Genomic DNA, 19,560 nt, shown 5'->3' with positions numbered 1-19,560 from the left:
ACCAACCTGAGAAGGGCAGGAAATAAATGCCAGGCGTATTTGAGAAGGGAGCTGTGGATGAGACAAATGAGCAAATATTTGGCAGGAGAAGAGCAACCACACAAAACAAAGGCTTCTGCCAGAGACCCTAAAGGCAAAGAGGACCATTGCTCTTTTAGGGTTTAATAAAAGGTCTGCACCTTTCCACATGACAAATTTGGAACCCACTTTAAAAGCCTTTTCTGTTCAGGTTTCTTAGTAGCACTTTAGAAGAGAATACCAAGTTTTCATGTACCTTACACTCAGAGCCATGCTGGGATAAAAGCAATTGGAACAGATTAGAAAGCAACTATTAGCAGTCATTTTTCAGCAGCAGCTTTCTAGAACGCATTGATATGCTTCGAGCCATCATGTTATTTGCTGCAAAAAGCCCATGCCATGTTCAAGACTGCATTAAGATTTACTAAGATAGAAAGAAAATTTGCGCCTACAGTAGGAGAGGAACAAGGAAAACTGCAAGGACAGCATTTCGGCTTTAAGCTTCAGCATAAAAGTGTAATTTATTAAAGGAAAAGAAACTGTTGGATTCTATACTTTATACAAGGCAGTGACTTACACAGACAATTTGAACTCTGCATGTCACCACCGCAGTGGGAGCAAAGCAGTGCTGAGAACAGAAGGACTGCAAACAAGGTATATGTGTGCTCTAGATGACCTTCTGTCCATTTATGGGCTCCACCATCTCTGAAATCCTTCACTTCCACCTCTTTACAGATCAGAAATTGCCATGGCAAATTTCTTCCCTACTAATTCCTACCCCTGTGATATCCAGAGCTCAAACTGGCTGAGGACTGCTGGGTTAGCACACCCGTGCTCACTGGAACAGGCAGAGAATAACAGAATAGTTTGGGTTGGAAGGAAACTTCAAAGATGAGCAGGGATATCTTCACCTAGATCAGGCTGCTCAAAGCCCCATCCAACCTGGCCTTGAACCCCTCCAGGGATGGGGCAGCCACAGCTTCTCTGGCCAACCTGGGCCAGGCTCTCACCACCCTCACACCAAACAAGTTCTTCCCCACAGCTCAGCTCCATCTCCCCTCTTTCAGGGTCAAACCCTTCCCTCTCCTCCTATGACTCCTCTCCCTCATCCAGAGTCCCTCCTCAGCTTTCCTGGAGTCCCTGGAAGGGGGTCTAAGGTCTCCCTGGAGGCTTCTCTTCTCCAGGCTGAACCCCCCCAACTCTCTCAGCCCCCCCTCCCAGCAGAGGGGCTCCAGCCCTCCCAGCATCTCCATGGCCTCCTCTGGCCCCATCCAACAGGTCCACATCCTTCTGATGGTGGTGGCCCCAGAGCTGAAGGCAGCACTGGAGGAAGGTCTCCCTAGAGTGGAGCAGAGGGGCAGAATCCCCCCCCTCACCCTTCTGGCCACGCTGCTGGGGATGCAGCCAAGAAAGAACAGATCTTGTCTCATTTACAAGCTTGTGAAAGCTGCTGGTCCAGCTGGGACAAAAGCCTGCTCTGGAGCTATCTGTAATGCCAAAACCACTGGTATCAGACACAGCACAGAGTCTGCCTCCAAGAGCAGCGACGCGGAGATCGGGCTGGCCCAGAGGAAGGGACGGAGACGTCACTCAGCCCCTGGCTGTCCAGATAAAGCTGGGCTGGGGCAGCAGAAATGGGAACCAGACAAAGAAAAACAAACCTCTTCCTGCGGCCGGGTCGGGAGGTCCCCGGGTCCTAGAGCTCCTCTTGGCACATCCATTCTCTTTCCTCCCTGCAGCTGCACTGAACCCAGCTTTGCCAAACCAGCTCTTGCCTCCCATTGACTCATATTATTCAACCCAAAACCTCAGCTTCAGCCAGGAGGTCACCTGCACTTAGAATCATACTCATAGAATTGCCTGGGTTGGAAGGGACCTTTCAGAGCATTGAGTCCAACCATCAAAACAACACTGACAAAAAACATCACTAAACCATATCACTAAGCCCTACGTTTGTCCAGCTTTTAAATCCCTCCAGGGATGGTGACTCCATCACTGCCCTGGGCAGCCTATTCCAAGGCTTAAGAACCCTTTCCGTGTAAACATTTTTCCAAATATCCATCCTAAAGCTCCCCTGGTGCAACTTGAAGCCATTTTCTCTTGTCCTATTGCCTGTTCCTTGGGGGAAGAGACCAACCCCCCCTGGCTACACCCTCCTTTCAGGGAGCTGGAGAGAGCGAGAAGGTCTCCCCTCAGCCTCCTTTTCTCCAGGCTGAACACCCCCAGCTCCCTCAGCCGCTCCTCAGAAGTTCTCCAGAACCTTGTCCTTGTGCTCCAGTGTTGCCCTTTTCTGGACACGCTCCAGCACCTCAAGGTCTTTTTTTAATTTGTAGTGAGGAGCCCAAAACTGGACACAGCACTCGAGGTGGCACCTCACCAGTGCCCAGTACAGGGTTACGATCACTGCCCTAGTCCAACTCACCACATTGTTGCTGATACAGGTTGGAATGCTGTTGGCCTTTTTGGCCACCTGGGCACACTGCTGGCTCATATTCAGCTTCCAGGCCCTAGAGCAAGAGCCAGCCTTCTGGGGAGCTCAGGGAGAGAAGATGAGGTTTTCAGCAGCTCAAACAGAGACTCATAGGGCCAGAGATGCCAGAAGGTGCAACGAGTCCAGTACTAAGATAGTTGCCACACTGTGGGTATAAGCAAGCCAAAAGCAGGAAAGCTGCTGTTATGTACTACAGGATAGACAGCAAAAGAAACATTAGAAGGGACAGAGCAATTTGAGCAGAAAAGAAGCCCCTCCTCACCTACCCACCACTCTTCTCCAAGCTCACAAGGAGAAAGGCCATCTTTGTGGTGTCAGTTCTGAAAATGCAGCTGGGCCAACTCCCATCCCAGGCTGCCTTTAATTCCCACTTAGCCCAACCAGTGCTCAATAGCCTCCAAGCCAAACCACCAAAAAGGTCAAACCTACCACCTTCCATGCAACTAACCAGAGACCAAATCAGCAATGCTACAAATACACAAGAGCCTGACCAATGTTTGCCTGCATTGGCTACTGGAAAGAAATTCTTTTTTGCTTTAAGCAAGAAACCTTGATTTCTGATACAGACTGGGAAGCTACAAATACACAAGAGCCTGACCAATGTTTACCTGCATTGGCTACTAGAAAGAAATTCCTTTTTGCTTTAATCAAGAAACCTTGATTCCTGATACAGCCTGGGAAGAGAGAGAAAAAGAATTTCGAGTAGACCAGCATCAAAGCAATTAAGAACCAGGAAACTGGGGTTTATGTGCTTTATGAGAGTTGCCTGTAGCCAGCCCAAATTTAAGCTTGCCAATGTGACAGTATCCCGATCTGTATCAGTTTGTAGCACTTGAGAAGCAGGGAGGGAAAAAAGGACTGGCACCAAATAACATGATGTGCATCTCCTAAACAGTCTGCAACCAAAGAGGTTTACAGCAAGTTTCAGAGCTGACTCAAGAGGAAGAAGAGGGTTCATGTAGCTGCAGCAATACTGCGCTGTTACTCAGCTGCGTGCCCATTTCTGTGGCTCAGTTAAGGTTTCAACAGGGGAAAAAAGATTTCTGTGGCTCAGTTAAGGTTTCAACAGGATAAAAAAAAAAAAAGGTAAAAGGACGGCGTAATAACCTTTCCCAAAAGGCACAGTTCACATTTGGAAAGCGACACATCATTTCTCGCACCAGAGAGAGAGAGAGAGACATCCTAAATAGAAGGCACTGTTAGCGTAAGAGTCTATTTTAAGAAAGCAACCAATACTTATCAACTCCAAATCAGGATGTTGATATTGGAAGGGACTCATCTCGTCCAACCCATACAGTCAAGTTTCCACATTAGTTCTCCTCAAGCTGTTTTCTCCATTCTGTAGAGTCCCCCGGTGGCTTGAGCCACAAGCACACCCTTCTGACAGAGAAGCGCTGCGTCACCCAGTTCCCAGCACTTATTTCATCAGCCAGAAGAGAAATGTTGGAACTTCATGTATCTGCTCCAGTTTTTCAAGCAGTATTGGCTATTTTATTTATAGCTTAAGAGACTGGAATAAAGTCAGGTACCAGAAGACACCCGAGTTAGATCACCGTTACTCAAAGACAAAGGAAAGATGGATACAGTCTAAAGAACATTTCCTTATCAAACTTCCTATTTGCTCTCGAAGGTCTAACAAGCCTGACCAGTTTAGCCAGCTGCTTTTTTTTCTGGTGATAGGTCCTTGCTTCTATGTTCGTCCACATATGCATCACCTCTTCCATGAGGACACAGGTTTCAGCTCCTGCCTTCACTTCCATCCGCTTTTGGGACATGAGGTCCCAAAAACTAGGTTCACCCCAAGATTACAAGCATGCACTGTGGTCTTTGCTCTCCATAACACATGAGTCATTTGATATAAACAGGCTCCTGCACTCACTGTGGTATCCTGCACCATACCCACAAATGGCTACGTTATACAAAAAAAAGCACATGGCAGAGGGATTCCGTTCATCAACACACAAACATGTGACCAAATCACATTTCCAGCTCCTAACCCTTCAGCCAAAAAAACAGAGCTTCCTCTCTCTGCTTGGCACGTGATACCTGGACACCTCTGGCAAAAGCATTCTGCAAAATTGAAGTAAAGACCTTATGATTGCACTGAGGGTTGGAGCGACTTCACCTGCAAGAATGCTGCAAGCAGTAACACCTCTCCTGTATAAGCAGTAAAAGGATTTTGACTGAAAAGCGGTTATTGGTTACCTATAGACGGGGATTTGAAAGGGTATTTATCAGGAAGGTCGACTCTAACTTTCCATACTCCACCTTCATAGGGTGCTGCAATGAAAGAAACGCAGGTATTAGACACTTCATAACTCAGGCGAGAATAAATAGAAGTACAGCATTAAGCAAAACACATCTTTGGAAGAATACTTAGCTCCATCAGGGGGTAAGATTTCATATCAAACCTCCTACGGTAAAAGGCTTTTTCCTGTGCTGCCTGACAAGAAATAACATGATTTTAACTAATACTGCAGAAGATCTTAGCGCAAAGACACAAAAGCCTTATTAAAAACAGAGAATTTAGAATAATCTACTTACCTTTAGAGATGTTACTAAATTAAGGCAGGCTAGAGACCTGACTTGTGATCTAGTCACTAGAAAAGCCATCTTAATTACAAACTCGGCAAAAATTCAGATGACTGATGCAACAACCCATGAGCCAGGCCTAGAAAAGCTAAGGATGAACGAGAGCAGAGCTGAAGGCCATAGCAGAGGGCTGAGCTGTCCGAGGGCAGCACCCAGCTCCAAGGGAGGTGGTTCATCTGCTTTAATGCTCACAGTCCTTATTTCTCCCCGCCCTTGAGAGAGAGCAGCCTTCAAACACTGCCAGCCCTTTGATTCCTCACCCCCACTTAGATTTGCTCATCACTTCTTCCACTCCAGAAGAATGTGTCACTTCACCGTTCCCCACCGCGAGCCATCGGTTTGTTTTTACAGAAGGGTTGGGTCATATACTTACTTCCTTGTGGTCCATAAAACTTCACAACAAATTCATTGAGTCCTCCTAAGATTGTGACTTCGTGTTTGCTCTCAATACTGATACATCAAGTAAAGGAAAACATTTAGTCCGGGAAACAAAAACTCATTTAACTCAGATTCGGGTAATTTGCTAGAAGCCTGTCAAACCGAATAGTTTAAAAACTGAATATTCAAAATATTTTACATCATGCAATTTAAGCGTCTTGACACATCTAAGTGACCACACCACCACAATGACGTTCATAAGAGCCAATTCTACACGCTGGAGAATCCCTCCCCCTGCGTTGAGCAATCTTGAGATGGTGCCTCCCTTCCCCTCGGAGCTGCTTTAGTGTTTTCCATCAACCTGTTTTAAGAAAACACTGAGTCCCTGTTCAGCAGCATATTTGGAAACATATTCAGGCTGTGGAGGGGCAGCTAAAATCCAGAAAGAGCAAGAGCTCCAAAGCCTCGGCACACACAGACACGAACCCCAGGGGCAAAGCTCAGAGGTGAAGCCAGGACTCAGAGAGATCTCTCTCTCTCTCTGTCTTTCCAGCGCTTGGGAGACGAGCCACAAAGCAGAGAGAGTCGCCCTTGCCAACTGCTCCCATTAAATGTTTACTCCCCTGCCCAGATTAGAGGAGCAGAACTCGCCCCAGCCCCTGACAAACGTGAGAGCTGATGAATTCAATTCTCCTCGGCTGCCTTCGGCGCTGTCAGATGGCCTCCCACAGCTACAATGCAAATTATGGCAATCTCATGTTAATTTGACTTGCAAGACCAAAAAACCTCCGCGTCTTCTTCGGCGAGATGGCAGAAGGGCGAGATTATGAGGCACCGCCACGGCGCAAAAAGAACAACTGTATTTCTCCACATTGAAAAGGAAGAAGCAAAGCTCCGGCGCTTTGGGAAGAAGGGAATACAAAGAGAAAGGCAAGAAATCTTCATTTCAAGTTAAGGCTCAGTTAAGGCAATTAATGGTGATGTTTCAGCACCCAAGCTTGCTGAAGAATTCGGCTATAAATCAGGGTTAATGGATTGCGAATAATATCCTACAGCAATTACCTTTAATCAATAATCTTAATACGAATTACGAGGGAAGCATCAGAAAAAAAAAAAAAAAACCAAGAGCAGGAGAAAAATCAAAGGTTTATTCCCACCTGAACTTCAGCTGCTTCAGCTCAGCACCACAGAGGCTGCCCCCATTTGAGAGAAGGGGGCAGAGGCCCAGAATATCTAATAAAAGATCCTTAATATCACAGCAGCAAGCTTGGCAGAAATGCTGAGAGGAACTGAAGCCAGATTCCCTTTTACAACCAACATTTTTCACTCTGATGCAAAAGGTTTTCTGCTTTCAAGGCACAAAACTTGCCCGGGAAGCTCTCGGCTCTGCAACAATTATGCAGCCCCCCCCTCCTTGGACCCTCAGGGCACTGGGCAAACAGGCACTCGTGTGCCTGGGCACACACATACACACTCACTTAAGTATTTCCAACCCACCAGGAATGTAACTCCCTGGGACCTACCACCAGGAATAAATAAATCTCAGGTCAGACCTATCCCCGATTTCACGTTACGATCCATGAAGTCCACTTAAGGTAAATCATGAACTACTTTAAGAGAAGCAGCTCCTGTATCCAGAAGCACCAGCTCAACCCCGACATCCCATCTGCGGGGTCCGTCAGGATTTATTACAGTTCCTCAAATACAATGAGTCCCGGATTGGAGAGAGTTTTTCCCACAGTGCCAGCTCCAAAAGAGTTTGGACGCAATAACCTCCTTCCCCTCATTCTCATGGGGAGGGAGAAAAGTTTATAGCGGTTTGTTTTGGCTCCAGAGTTTTCTTGGTTCAGCAGAAGCTGCTTTGCCCTACAGTTAAATGGCAAGTGGCTCGTTGCACCTGGCAGCCACCCAAGAGCAGCTCACAAAGGGCAGATCGATGCTTAACTGCCCCAAGAGCAAGGGATTTCTCTGCCAAAAAGCCAAGGGGCATCTCTGGGATAAGTTATGTCCCCACAGGTTTCCCAAAAGTAGCTTCGCACCGAAGTATCACAGCTTGTTTCAGACCTGACACTCGTCACCAGATCTTTTCACCTCACCCAGGACCGTGACAGTAAATTTTAAATATAGGCTCCATTGAGTTTGAAAATGTACATGCTCATCCTAAGGGATAACTATTTCAGGTTCAGAAACGGGGCTCTTTCTTACACAAACCCGCCGTGTATGATGATGCCCCAGAGTGAAACGTTTAATACTGAAGTATGTTAACACTTACAGCAGCTTCGCGGATCAGGTTAAATACAAATGGTTTTACTTAGGGCTAAATCAAGTACCACTTAATAAAAAACAGCTCTCCCAGCCAGATCTCAGAGCGAGCTCCTGAGCAGCTGCAGCTTATATGCTCTTCGGCTCCGCGAGTTAATACCAACCATAAATTAAAGCAGAGCTTTCTGCACTCAGATTCAGTCCTAGCGTTCCCAAATTCAAAAAAAATACTAGTAAGCAATGTGGTGCTACATTTGCTTATTCTCCCTGTTGTGGCAAGGGCCTACAATTCCTACAAAAAAACCCCAGCAAGTGAGTATGTATGAAGTGAGTATGAAAGGGATGTGGATGCTGCATTTGGGAACAACCGCATCGTTTATTAACACGATACAAGAGTTTGGGGACAGACTGAACACAAAGTGGATTTCAGCAATAAAGCCCTCGTTATCAACACAGGCAAAATCTCTGGAAATGCATTAGCAGAACCGAGGGAGCTGGGGAAATCCCTCTTTCCTGGGCACAAAGCGAGTTCTACGTGAGCCCCAATTTTCTAACACAAGTGGGGTGAACCATCTTCCCCTCTCCACCAAGTTTTCTCTAAAGGTAGGCACACCCAGGAATCTGAAACCTTGAAATCCCACCAAGAAAATGACTGAGAGCACCAGTGGGAGCAACTATAAAAAAAGAGAACATTTATATCCCATGAGCTCTTTCCATCTCCAGGAAGCAAATGACTGAGAGCACCAGTGGGAGCAACTACAAAAAACTAAAAAAAGAGAACATTTATATTCCATGAGCTCTTTCCATCTCCAGGAAGTCTTCAGAAAGGGAAACATTTCTTGCACAAGCTGAGACTCCAGGAAGAGACTCCTCAAGGCTTCTCCATCCCCCGAAGCCGTACCAGGGAACCCTCTATCAGCACAAGGGACCTGAAACATTTGGAGGATAGTCCTTCTGGACCACGTTCCCGGAAAAAGCTCCACCATGGCTGAGGGCAATGTTTCACCGAGTAAAGAACGCAGGCTCTGACCCAACTATTTTCTCAGCTCAGTCAGATTTTTTCCATAAGGCAAAAAGTCTTACAACCAAATCCCAAATGAATCCTATTCCAAACACACCAGCAATTAATCAGCTGTTTCAGAATCGAGAAAGAGTTGCCATTTTGGAGACTCACAAGACTTAAGGAACCCAGTTGTGCCTAATACACAAGAAACCCCCTCTTCCTGCCTTCAGAGCTAGACAGGGACTGGTGCCAGATCCTGCAGAAAGCCCCAGTAGCTCCCAGGAAGGAGAAATGCTCCTGGTCTTCAGAAACCAGAGTACAGCTTCAGGAAGCCCCAGGAAAAAAAAAAAAAAAAAAAAAAAAGAGGATTTGGAGCAAGATTTCCACAGTGAAGGTGACCAGCCTGTTCACAGCAGCCCCCACACACTTCTCCTAGGATATCTACGTTCAGGTCCAGGATTCCCATCCACCTCCTTCATCAGCTACTGATGTAAATCTGTGCAGAAAGTCCTCAGGACTTTAAAGACACAGACAGCATTTATGGGGAAGACCACAAACCCCTCACCTTGTTTTAGTCTACTCTGTCCAGATGATAGAGATCCCCACGCTCTCTGTCACCACATAGACCACAAACCCCTCACCTTGTTTTAGTCTGCTCTGTCCAGATGAACTCCTCTATCCCCCATGCTCTCTGTCACCCCACTCTTCATTATTCAGATTTGCAGAAGGGGAACGAGCAGGTGATGGATAAAGACTTTAAGGTTCTTGATTCTAGTGGCAACCAAGTGGTTTGTACTGGTATGAGCTACGTGCCTTGTTTCCACTGCACAGCTACACCATGTGTAGATTGAGTCAAGATTACAGAGCTACAAAACCAGCCCGGAACACATCACACGCGCTAAAATGCTTAATAAAAATACAACCAAATCTCTTTCAAAGCTCTCAGCTTGCTCCTACCACTAGTCTAGGCGACTTATGGCCTTCCTGCTTTTATCTCTATCATCTCAGTCTACTAATTTGACTTTGTGTCAAATAGAGCCAGCGTAAAAGTCAAGAGAAAAATCAGGATACAAGTCAGGTTTCTAACGAGTAGAAAGTTCAAAAGCTTTACCTTAAGACCACAGAAACCAGAAGGGAGTCCTGAGGACCTGAAGATAAATTATCTTAGTCCCAAGACTATTAGGAGAATTTTAATGACAGTAAGCGTCGAAAATATTTAGATGATGATATGGAAAGCAAGCTTATTTTCAAATATCAGTTCAGAAGGGGTTGCTAGGAGAGAGACAGAAGGGAATTTTTTTGCAGCTGATTACAGACTCCCTATATAGTGCCTGAAATGTGCCAGAAGCGCAAAGGCCAACCGCGCCACATATTAGCATTACAGTAACATCCAGAGCCCCCCTATCAAGATCAAGGCTCTATTGTTCAGGGTTGAGCTCGTAGGAAATTGTTTCTTGGGTCAGAATGAAAAGTGATTTAAAGCGTTTGCCTATTCTGCGTCGGGACACACAAAAAAAAAACCCCACACAAAACCTTTCAAATCTGGACAGCGAGAGACTGCCCAGCCATCAGCCAGAAATAGACTGGCCACTGTGGATTTGCCCATTCCAGGGTCGAGTTCCCATTCCCTCATCCTCGTGCAGGGCCACCCAACCACTGTAGGGCTGGATCTCCCCTGCAATAATTAAAAAAAATAAAAATAAAAATAAAAATTTGTTAGGATTCAACTTCACACCCTGATCTCCCAAAATCCCAGCTGAACATCACGGCCAACAGATGGCTGGCCTGTTTGCAGGGTTGAATGACTTTTTTTCCTGGCAAACATTTAGCCTTTAAAAAAAACCCAACAAAATCCCCTCATTAAGTTTCTTTAAAATTAACATAAGTTACAAGCTTGGGCAAATGGGTTTTCCAGCTAAAAATATTTCACTGAAAATATGTTTACAAGCCTAGTGACACAAGAGGCCGTGAGCGCCCTGTGGCAGACACAGCAGAAAGCTGGAGTGCCCCAGGAAAAAAAACAAAGTTGTATATTTATCTACGTGCATCTCAACACAAGTTGCAGTGAGGCTGATGGTCATTACCAAAAAGCAAGTTCCTGCCTTCTAAGGATCTCTGTTGTGTCTTCTCCTACTCATGGAGACTGGTGCAGAAAGCTGGAGTGCCCCAGGAAAAAAAACAAAGTTGTATATTTATCTACGTGCATCTCAACACAAGTTGCAGTGAGGCTGATGGTCATTACCAAAAAGCAAGTTCCTGCCTTCTAAGGATCTCTGTTGTGTCTTCTCCTACTCATGGAGACTGGTTCCATCCCTGGAAGGGTTCAAGGCCAGGCTGGATGGGGCTTGGAGCAACCTGGGCTGGTGGGAGGTGTCCAACCCCAGGGCAGGGGGGTTGGAACTCCATGATCTTTAAGGTCCCTTCCAACTCTATTATATGATTTTATGGTCTACAGCTTTCCTTCCAGGGGTAGACCTTACCAGAGTAGACATTCTGAATCTGAGGGACAATGGTAAGACCACATTTAAAAAAAAATAATAATAAAAAAATCATCCATCTCTGCTACCTAAGCAGTCAAGAACCTTTGAGGAAATAACTCACCATCCGCATTTTTCATCACAATGAGTGTTTTAAAAATAAGATTAATATGTGGATTTTTTCCTTCACAAGGAATTTTGCAGGCAATGAGTGCTGCTACACCACCTAGAAAATCACAGCATGGTCGGGGTTAGAAGGGACCTCTGGAGATCATGTAGTCCAACCTCAATGCCAAAGCAGGTCCACCCAGAGCAGGTCCCACAGGAACGTGTCCAGGTGGGGTTTGAATGTCTCCAGAGAAGGAGACTCCACCACCTCCCTGGGCAGCCTCTGCCAGGGCTCTGCCACCCTCACAGGAAAGAAGTTCCTCCTCACGTTCAGATGGAACTTCTTACATTCAAGTTTGTGCCCATTACCTCTTGTCCTGTCCCTGGGCACCACTGGGAAAAGCCTGGCCCCATCCTCCTGACACCCACCCTTTAAGTATTTATAGGCGTTGATCACATCCCCTTCAGTCTTCTCTTCTCCAGACTAAACAGACCCAAGTCCCTCAGCCTTTCCTCATCAGAGAGATGTTCTAGTCCCTTCATCATCTTCGCAGCCCTTTGCTGTGCCCTCTCCAGCAGTTCCCTGTCCTTCTTGAACCGTGGAGCCCAGAACTGCGATATCAGTGCAGCCGGTCCAGCTGCTTGTGGTACAGAAAGCACCGCTCGCTCTGCTCGTTGGAGGGACCAGAGATGTGCAAGCAGAATTTTGCAACAAAACCAGCCTCTAATATTGGGACTGATGGTTATTCAAGTTTATTTTCTTACCAAGGCGAACGAGTCCTGCTCAAAGAAGCACTCACACAACTCACAGTTATCTGTAAGGAGCCCTATGATTTAGCAGCGTTACTGGTTACGCTGTTGCGTGGGCAGCAAAAGGGCAAGCACAGCTCAGTCACCTCCTTCCCTCTCTCCAAGCCCTCGTAGGCTGCTTTGCCTCCTCTAAACTCCCTGCCTTTATCTGATACAAGTTACCCAAGATGCCAGTTGCACACGTGAAACCACAGACGGCACCAGAACTTTGATGCTTTAAGCACTTGTGTTTTCCCCCAAGCAAACGTCCCTGCCCTTTACTCACGTTCAACTTTCCTCACACTTCTCTGTCTGTCCCTGCAGCTCACCAGAAGAAAGGACATTTAGTCAGAAGCAAAAAAGGTTATAAAGAAAAAAAAAAATAAAAAAATCTCTTGTGGTTTCTTCGAGCAGCGAGAGGCAGCACTTTTTAGTCACCCTGTGTTGCAAACTTCTTGAGAACTCCAGGCTAAACTCATTCAGATTATTAAAATCCATTGGTTTTCCCCCAAGCTAGTTATTCTCGTTGCCACAGGGCCCTGCTCACACTTTCCAGCTTCAAGCAAAGGGGTTTCCCAGCACCAGAAATAGGTTTGCTATTTGCCAGGGACTTTGTGTTGCATAATTTCTGGTACCAGTATCCACAGCTCCGTGGTCTGCACCAGTTCCAGGAAGGGAAGACACCACTGGGACAATCTACAGTTTATCTTCATGTATCCGGGGCAAATCTCAATCCCACAGCTTTGAGAAACACAAAACTCACTTAAATCCTACAGCATAAAGGAGGAGAGCAAGTCACTCGCAGGCAGTTGGGGAGAGCTCTGAAGACAACCAGCTGTCCCATCCCTTCACCCTCCTTTCCACTGTGACAAGTCAACTGAGGACAGCACAAATGAGCTGGTTTCATAGAGTCATAGAGTTGTCCAGGCCAGAAGGGACCTCCAAAGGTCATCTAGTCCGACCCCCCCGCAGTCAGCAGGGACACCCCCAACTAGACCAGGTTGCCCAGGGCCTCGTTGAGCCTCTCCTTGAATATCTCCAGGGATGGGGCCTCAACCACCTCCCTGGGCAACCTGTTCCAGTGCTCCACCACCCTCACAGTGAAGAACCCTCTCCTCATCTCCAGTCTAAATCTGTTCCCCTCCAGCTTGAAGCCATTGCCCCTTGTCCTGTCACTGCAGGCCTTTCTAAACAGGTTCTCCCCAGCCTTCCTGTAGGCTCCCTTCAGGTACTGGAAGGCTGCTATTAGGTCTCCCCGGAGCCTCCTCTTCTCCAGGCTGAACAACCCCAGCTCCCTCAGCCTGTCCTCGTAGCAGAGGTGCTCCATCCCCCTGATCATCCTTGTGGCCCTCCTCTGGACCCTCTCCATCAGATCCACGTCCTTCTTATATCCTTCTCACTGCAAGACGATGGCTGATTAAAATTGCAGATGAAAAAGCTCTGGAAGCGAGGGAATAGCAAACAAATAACTGAACAGCAACCTCTGCTTGGTTGCTGAGTTTTTATTTTATCACACTCAAGCATTTTCTTGTTAGAAACGCAGTCTTGCTTTAAAAAAAAACAAACCAACCCACCCCAACAAGCCTTACTCACTGCTTCTCTACCAGATTTTAACCGAGATGAGAAATCACACAAGAAAGAGCGTTCTCAAGTTATTCTGCACACACCCTTCACCATTTCACATCAAGGACGGCAAATTTCCCCGAGATAAACACCCCAGTCACCAGCAACCCCATCAAAAGGCACCTTCCAAGCGCAGCCACGAGTACTGAAAGACACCTAGTGAGTGTGATCAGAGGTTTTTTGGGAGAAGGAACTGGTGTTCCAGCAAGCCCTCCAGCCCGGCTTGCTTTCCTTAGAGCTTCTGATGATTTACAGCTGGGCACTCTCCACCAAATTTTGTGCCAAGGAACTGGAGCAATAAGGAAAAGGTAGAAGAAAAAGCCAGCTTTCCCCAGAAGACACTTTGCATACGAGTTGCCTGCTATGAACCAATTTGAAATTAAGTCAGCATTTTTCCTACAGAGAAGATCCTCCAGGCTTTAAGCCTGGTCTTCCCTCACCAGAAGTGAAGGGAACCACCACAAAAAGACAACAAGGTCCACCTCATTCCATGCTGGATTGAATAACACTGCCCTTTTCCTTCAGGAAACAGATTAATTCACTGCCCTCCCCGACTCTGTGCTGTTCCCTTGAAAATTTCAGCTTGTTTAGAAAAAGAGATAGCAGATATATTTTTTTTTATTTCAATCTGTTTTTCTTTACGGCAAGAAAACTTGTTTAAAACAGTTTTTTTTTTTAAGCTTCCACCGCGTGGGTCAACATTTAATTGCAGCGGTGGCACCAAGAGCTCCTTCACAGTAAGATTAGACGGAAACACAATCAGTGTCATATTGACAGTAGATAACGAGCGCTGCAGCCCAACTCCAGTTTTGCTCTGCTGATTACGGTGCAATTTATTTGCATTTACAGACAAGAACACAACACGTACAAGTATCAGGCCCTCGTTTTACTAGGTATCGTTAGCCAAGCTCCATTCAGGGTGGGAAGATGCACAAGCCCAGGTGACACCTGATTTGAATCACAGCAGAGCTTTGCTTGTGAGATGACTGTGCTGGGCAGTCCCAGGAGCCACACATTGGAGGGAAACGGCTTGAAACCACTTAAAACTGTGACCTACACAAAGGTTGTTGCTCGAGAAAGGCTGGGAGATGAATTAGGTTGAGAAGAAGCTGGCACACAAGAGTTTTAAATATGAAAGAGACTGGACTTTATGATAGGAAGTTGGAATGAGTTGCCATCAAGACAGCTTGATGTTCCTGTCCATGACCGTAACACAACATAGCGTTGCCTCCACAAACACAAGATTTCTTTGAGCCTCAGTAAAACAGGACACATGAGAAACCAAGAGAATTTAAGTGCAATTAGTCTGCAATGATAAGCAACTGTCAATTAGCAAACTCCTTCACAGAATAGTAGGGGTTGGAAGGGACCTCTGGAGATCATCCGTCCAACCCCCTGCCAAAGCAGGTCCACCCAGAGCAGGTCCCACAGGAACGTGTCCAGGTGGGGTTTGAATGTCTCCAGAGATGGAGACTCCACCACCTCTCTGGGCAGCCTCTGCTCCTCTCACAGGAAAGAAGAGCCTCCTCATGTTCAGATGGAACTTCTTATGTTCAAGTTTGTGCCTGTCATCTCTTGTCCTGTCACTGGGCACTACTGGAAAAAGACTGGCCCCATCCTCCTGACATCCACCCTTGAAGGATTTAGAGGCCTTGATCAGATCCCCCCTCAGTCTTCTCTTCTCCAGACTAAAAAGGCCCAAGCCCCTCAAGCCTTTCCTCATCAGAGAGATGTTCTAGAACCCTAATCATCTTTGTAGCCCTGATGGGGCTGAACATCCTTAAAACAATCCTAGCTAGAGTTGACTGCACAGTTTAAGGAAGACATCCAGCCAGAAGGGACTAGCAAGAAAGACCACGTATAGAGCCACAACACAGGAGCATAATGTCCCAGGCTTCTCTGGGATAAGTGGAGAGAGAGAGGGTCCCCATGATATGATTGCACTGGTCTCCTTTGCCCTGATGCCGGAGCCTCTCAGAAGAGTTCACTACACCTGGCATGAACAAGGTGGAAATAATGAGGAACCTTGAGCTCTCAGCCAGCCACCAAGCCAGGAGTCACAGAATTCACTGTGCTGATATTTAAAATCAGTCACGGGGGGAACCAGAGGCAGATCCAGAATCATCGAAGGCGACAGCAAAGAGTAGTTTACACGGCCATACATCTGTCTCTAAGCTAAACCTCTAGATGTAATATTTGCATTGCTACAGCTTCCATCAAGAGAAGTTTGTTACCATGGCGATGGTACGTACTGGTAGGAACAGAGTATTTAATGTACGAATAATAATCAAACTTCTCAAACAAGCAAGAAATTTCAAGTGCGTTTTAAGTGAAACATCAGAAGGAGAAAATACAATCATTTCTTTTTCCAGTTGTGTTGGGTACAGTTGGTTTCCTCTTTGCGAGGATTCAAGAAGCGCTGAAAGGCTTCTGAAAGAGAAACCCTGGTTGTAAAACCACAGAATTGAGAGTGTGACCCCAAACGTGTGCTAGAACTGACACCCAGCCCAAGATTTAAATGCTTTTTGGGGGCTGTGCCCCAATCACAGGTTTTACAAGAACGTACCAGGTCTGTTAAAAACAAAATGCTTTTCATGCATTTGTGCAGCCAGAATATTTCACCAATTTAGACTTCCTGAAGACTTGCATTATTTTAAGATGTGGCCCTTTGCCTCAAGTGAAGCTTGTTTTAGGTTTCTATAGACTTTACTGAAATGCTTTTTTACTCCAAGAAACTTAACATAGTCATTTAGAAAGCGCAAGCGTGTCAAGCCACCTCAGCAACAGCGACATAAAACCCCCAAAAGTACAACCAACCACCTCCTCAGGCTGCAAAGCCCTTGGGACGGGACATGTTTGTAGTCAAAGCAGACAGATGCAGAGGAGGTCAGCAGCTGAATTTTGGCACTAATTTTTATTTAAGAAAAAAAAAAAATCATCTAGGAGTACCTCAAGTCCTTGATTTTAAACAAGATGAGAAAGGAGAAAGCGTCAAAGCAAATATTTTCATTCTGGTAAATGAAAAATAAAAATCCAGAGTTATATTCTGTTGAACATCAGCTTAATTTTAAGATCAGTTACCAGTTCTGGAACCAGAGTCCCCATCCTCTTTGCTCCCCTTCAGCAAGATCCTTTCTTGCTGCTGAATTGGGTCCAAAGAGTCACGGAGGGGATGCTGATACCCTGCATCAGCTTGAGCTACATCACAACACTGAATGGAGAAAGTGTTAAATACAGGAATCCTGAGCATTGTCTTAATAAACACTTCACACCAGGATGTCTCTTCAACAAAAATCCTGAAGTTCTCTCTAAAAGAGGCTTCACACAAACTCAAGCTTGAACTATTAAAACACCGAGCGGGAAGGAAACACATTTAAAGTCCTGTCTAGAATCCCACTCCCTTGGAATCAGGATAACATATCACGACAGCTCTCCATGGCCTGCCAGGAACATAAATCAGTGGAATTTTTCCTTTTTTTTTTTGGTGTGTGTATGTGTACAGGCACAACAGAGGTGAGACTCACCAGGAAGTGCTGGTTTAGCACACAAAAAAAAAACCCAAACCCTGGCAACACCCCAAGAACTGGTCCATGTGATAAGCATATGCGATGAGAGAGAGAGAGGGTTAGTTGCTCCAGCTGCCTTTTGAAACAAGCACAAAAGGGTTTGGCAACAAGACTGGCAAGATAGCTGTGGGGCACCTACTTAGACGTACTGCCCCCGCTCGCTTTAGAACCGGATCCACGGAAGAGGTTTGCTTTGCTGACCTTTGCTATAAACCTAACGGGGCCGGCAGCTGGAGCAGAGCATCTGAAACGTCGGAGCAGAAACAAAAAGGCAGAGCTTTTCCATAAGCACCTCTTACACCAAGGATACTGAGTTATCTACAGCGTTGTTTTTGCAGAGTTCCTTCCAACCCTACAGCGGCAGATGCGAGAGAGTACGCGGAAACACTCAATGATGTATTTCTTGCTCACTGAGGTCACACCTGCACTGGGGTTTGGTTTGGGTTTTTTTAAGCATTTTGTAAACCAGAGTCTTGAGAATTGAGACAGCAACAACTATTTGAAATGCCAGCTAAAGCAAGATGTGCTTAAACTGAGTAAGACTCAGAACTCAGAGCAAGCATTGAAGTGGACAGTGCCTGGTGAAAATGAAGCAGCTCTGGTCCTCACAAAACTTCTTCAGCTTTAAGCATTCATCAACAATTAATGTCCTGAGCTTATGTGCTTAACATCAAAAATCCTAGCAGCGAACTGCCACCCATCTGGGTGTTTTCTGTACCAACCACAACAGCAATAAGGTCTCTCCAAGACATTTTGGAAAATATTTCTCCTTCTGAAGAATAGGGCACAACTGACATTTGCTTGTTATACAATACTTTGCTACTTGAGCCAGAAGCTCCAGCATTTCTGAGCCTTCCTGGAGAAGGGTTGTTATCTGCCAGTCCTCAAAGAAATGAGCTTTAAAACAAATCACAGAAAGCACTGGTGTTTCCACAGCATGGGTGTAGGAAATAAAAGCAAATCAAATTTGCAAATTAAGCTAGAGATTAGTACAATTCCCTTGACCTCAAGTAACACAAGGGAAAAGTCATCATGTGGCTTCAATCCAGATTTCCCACCACTCGTAACAGCCCAGTCTGAAATAACACACGATGCCCCACCACATACAGGTGTTTGTTTCAGGATGGATCATACCCCGAGGCACCTGTGGATTTCTGTTCCTTTCAAACCACTTTATTAGAAGCACGTTTTCTCAAGAACAAGTTAAATTCTGCTCTTCTGCTGATTCCCAGGTTCAGCAGACGACGCAGAGACCAGCTGCATTAGCAGGTGGTAAATCATCAAGGATGAACATTGCCCTTGGGGCTGTCTACACCTTACCTATGCAAAGGGGATTGAACTGAGATGTCCATTAACAAAATGTTGTCATTAATAAGTCTGTTGATACAGCACCCACACCTTCTAAGGGCACATCTGAAAGCAGTGACGTGGAACCAGAGGGCAGAGCGCCTTTTATAGATCGCTTGCAAAACCAGGAGGATCAGATTTGTCCTCTTCTCCGTGCTAGAGCAAGGAGTCCCGACAGAGCCTGCCAGAACTTCTGGAGGGATCAGATTTGCTTCTCCCCTCCTCAGTTTTGTTAAAAAGGTATCTCAGGATGTTTTAAAGGAACAGCTCAAACTAGATTCTACACACAATGTGGGGTTTGGGTGGTTTTTAACCCAAAACAAGTGACCTGAAGGACAGAGCAAGAGATGATTTTACTCAACATCCGAATCACAGAAGTGGTGAAGTTACAACAACCATGACCACAGTTTCCAACACAGACCATACGCTGTTTTTCCTCACACCAAAGCATAAAGAAAAAAATAGGAAAAAATAAAAGTTATTTTGAAACAAGGCCTTGGTTACACACAGCCACTGAAGCTAATAGATACTGTTTTCTTTCTTTCTAGGTCACCTGCAAAATAAAGAGAAAACACCAAACAGTCCCACGTACCAGGAAACTGCAGTTCAGTTTTGCAAAAAGGTGTAAGAGCTTCCTAAGTGTCACAAATTTGTACTCACAAACACCTATGACAATGCAACACGCCACTGTCATCGCTATTAAATCAATTATCCACTTCATTCTTACTATGTAATGAGGGCAATGGGGACCTGTAGCCTATTCAGTGCTTCCTCAGTAGATCCCATAAATAGATCCATCATCCCAAGTGCTGGCTGTAAACAAGATGCACAAGGCACATGGGTTTGCCCCAGCTTTGTTTTGTCAAGTCCATCTGGCCACCTGTATTTAAAGGTTTAATTTATAAA

General features: G+C 45.8%; 1 protein-coding gene across 1 annotated transcript in view; it reads right to left on the bottom strand.

Moving 5' to 3' along the window:
- UBE2H (ubiquitin conjugating enzyme E2H) overlaps positions 1 to 19,560 on the bottom strand; it is a 53,814-nt gene that overhangs the window by 17,728 nt on the left and 16,526 nt on the right. Inside the window, exons 3-4 of the mRNA XM_014945421.1 lie at positions 5,475 to 5,551; positions 4,715 to 4,789 (exon numbers count right to left, since the gene is read on the bottom strand). Of these exons, the coding sequence (XP_014800907.1) occupies positions 4,715 to 4,789; positions 5,475 to 5,551 (152 nt within the window). The remainder of the gene's footprint in view (positions 1 to 4,714; positions 4,790 to 5,474; positions 5,552 to 19,560) is intronic.

The sequence above is a fragment of the Calidris pugnax genome, unplaced genomic scaffold, assembly GCF_001431845.1.
Source record: "Calidris pugnax isolate Ruff unplaced genomic scaffold, ASM143184v1 scaffold96, whole genome shotgun sequence".
NCBI classification, from domain to species: Eukaryota; Metazoa; Chordata; class Aves; order Charadriiformes; family Scolopacidae; genus Calidris; species Calidris pugnax.
Note: the sequence above shows the minus strand (reverse complement) of the source record. Positions and strands in the feature narration are given on the sequence as shown.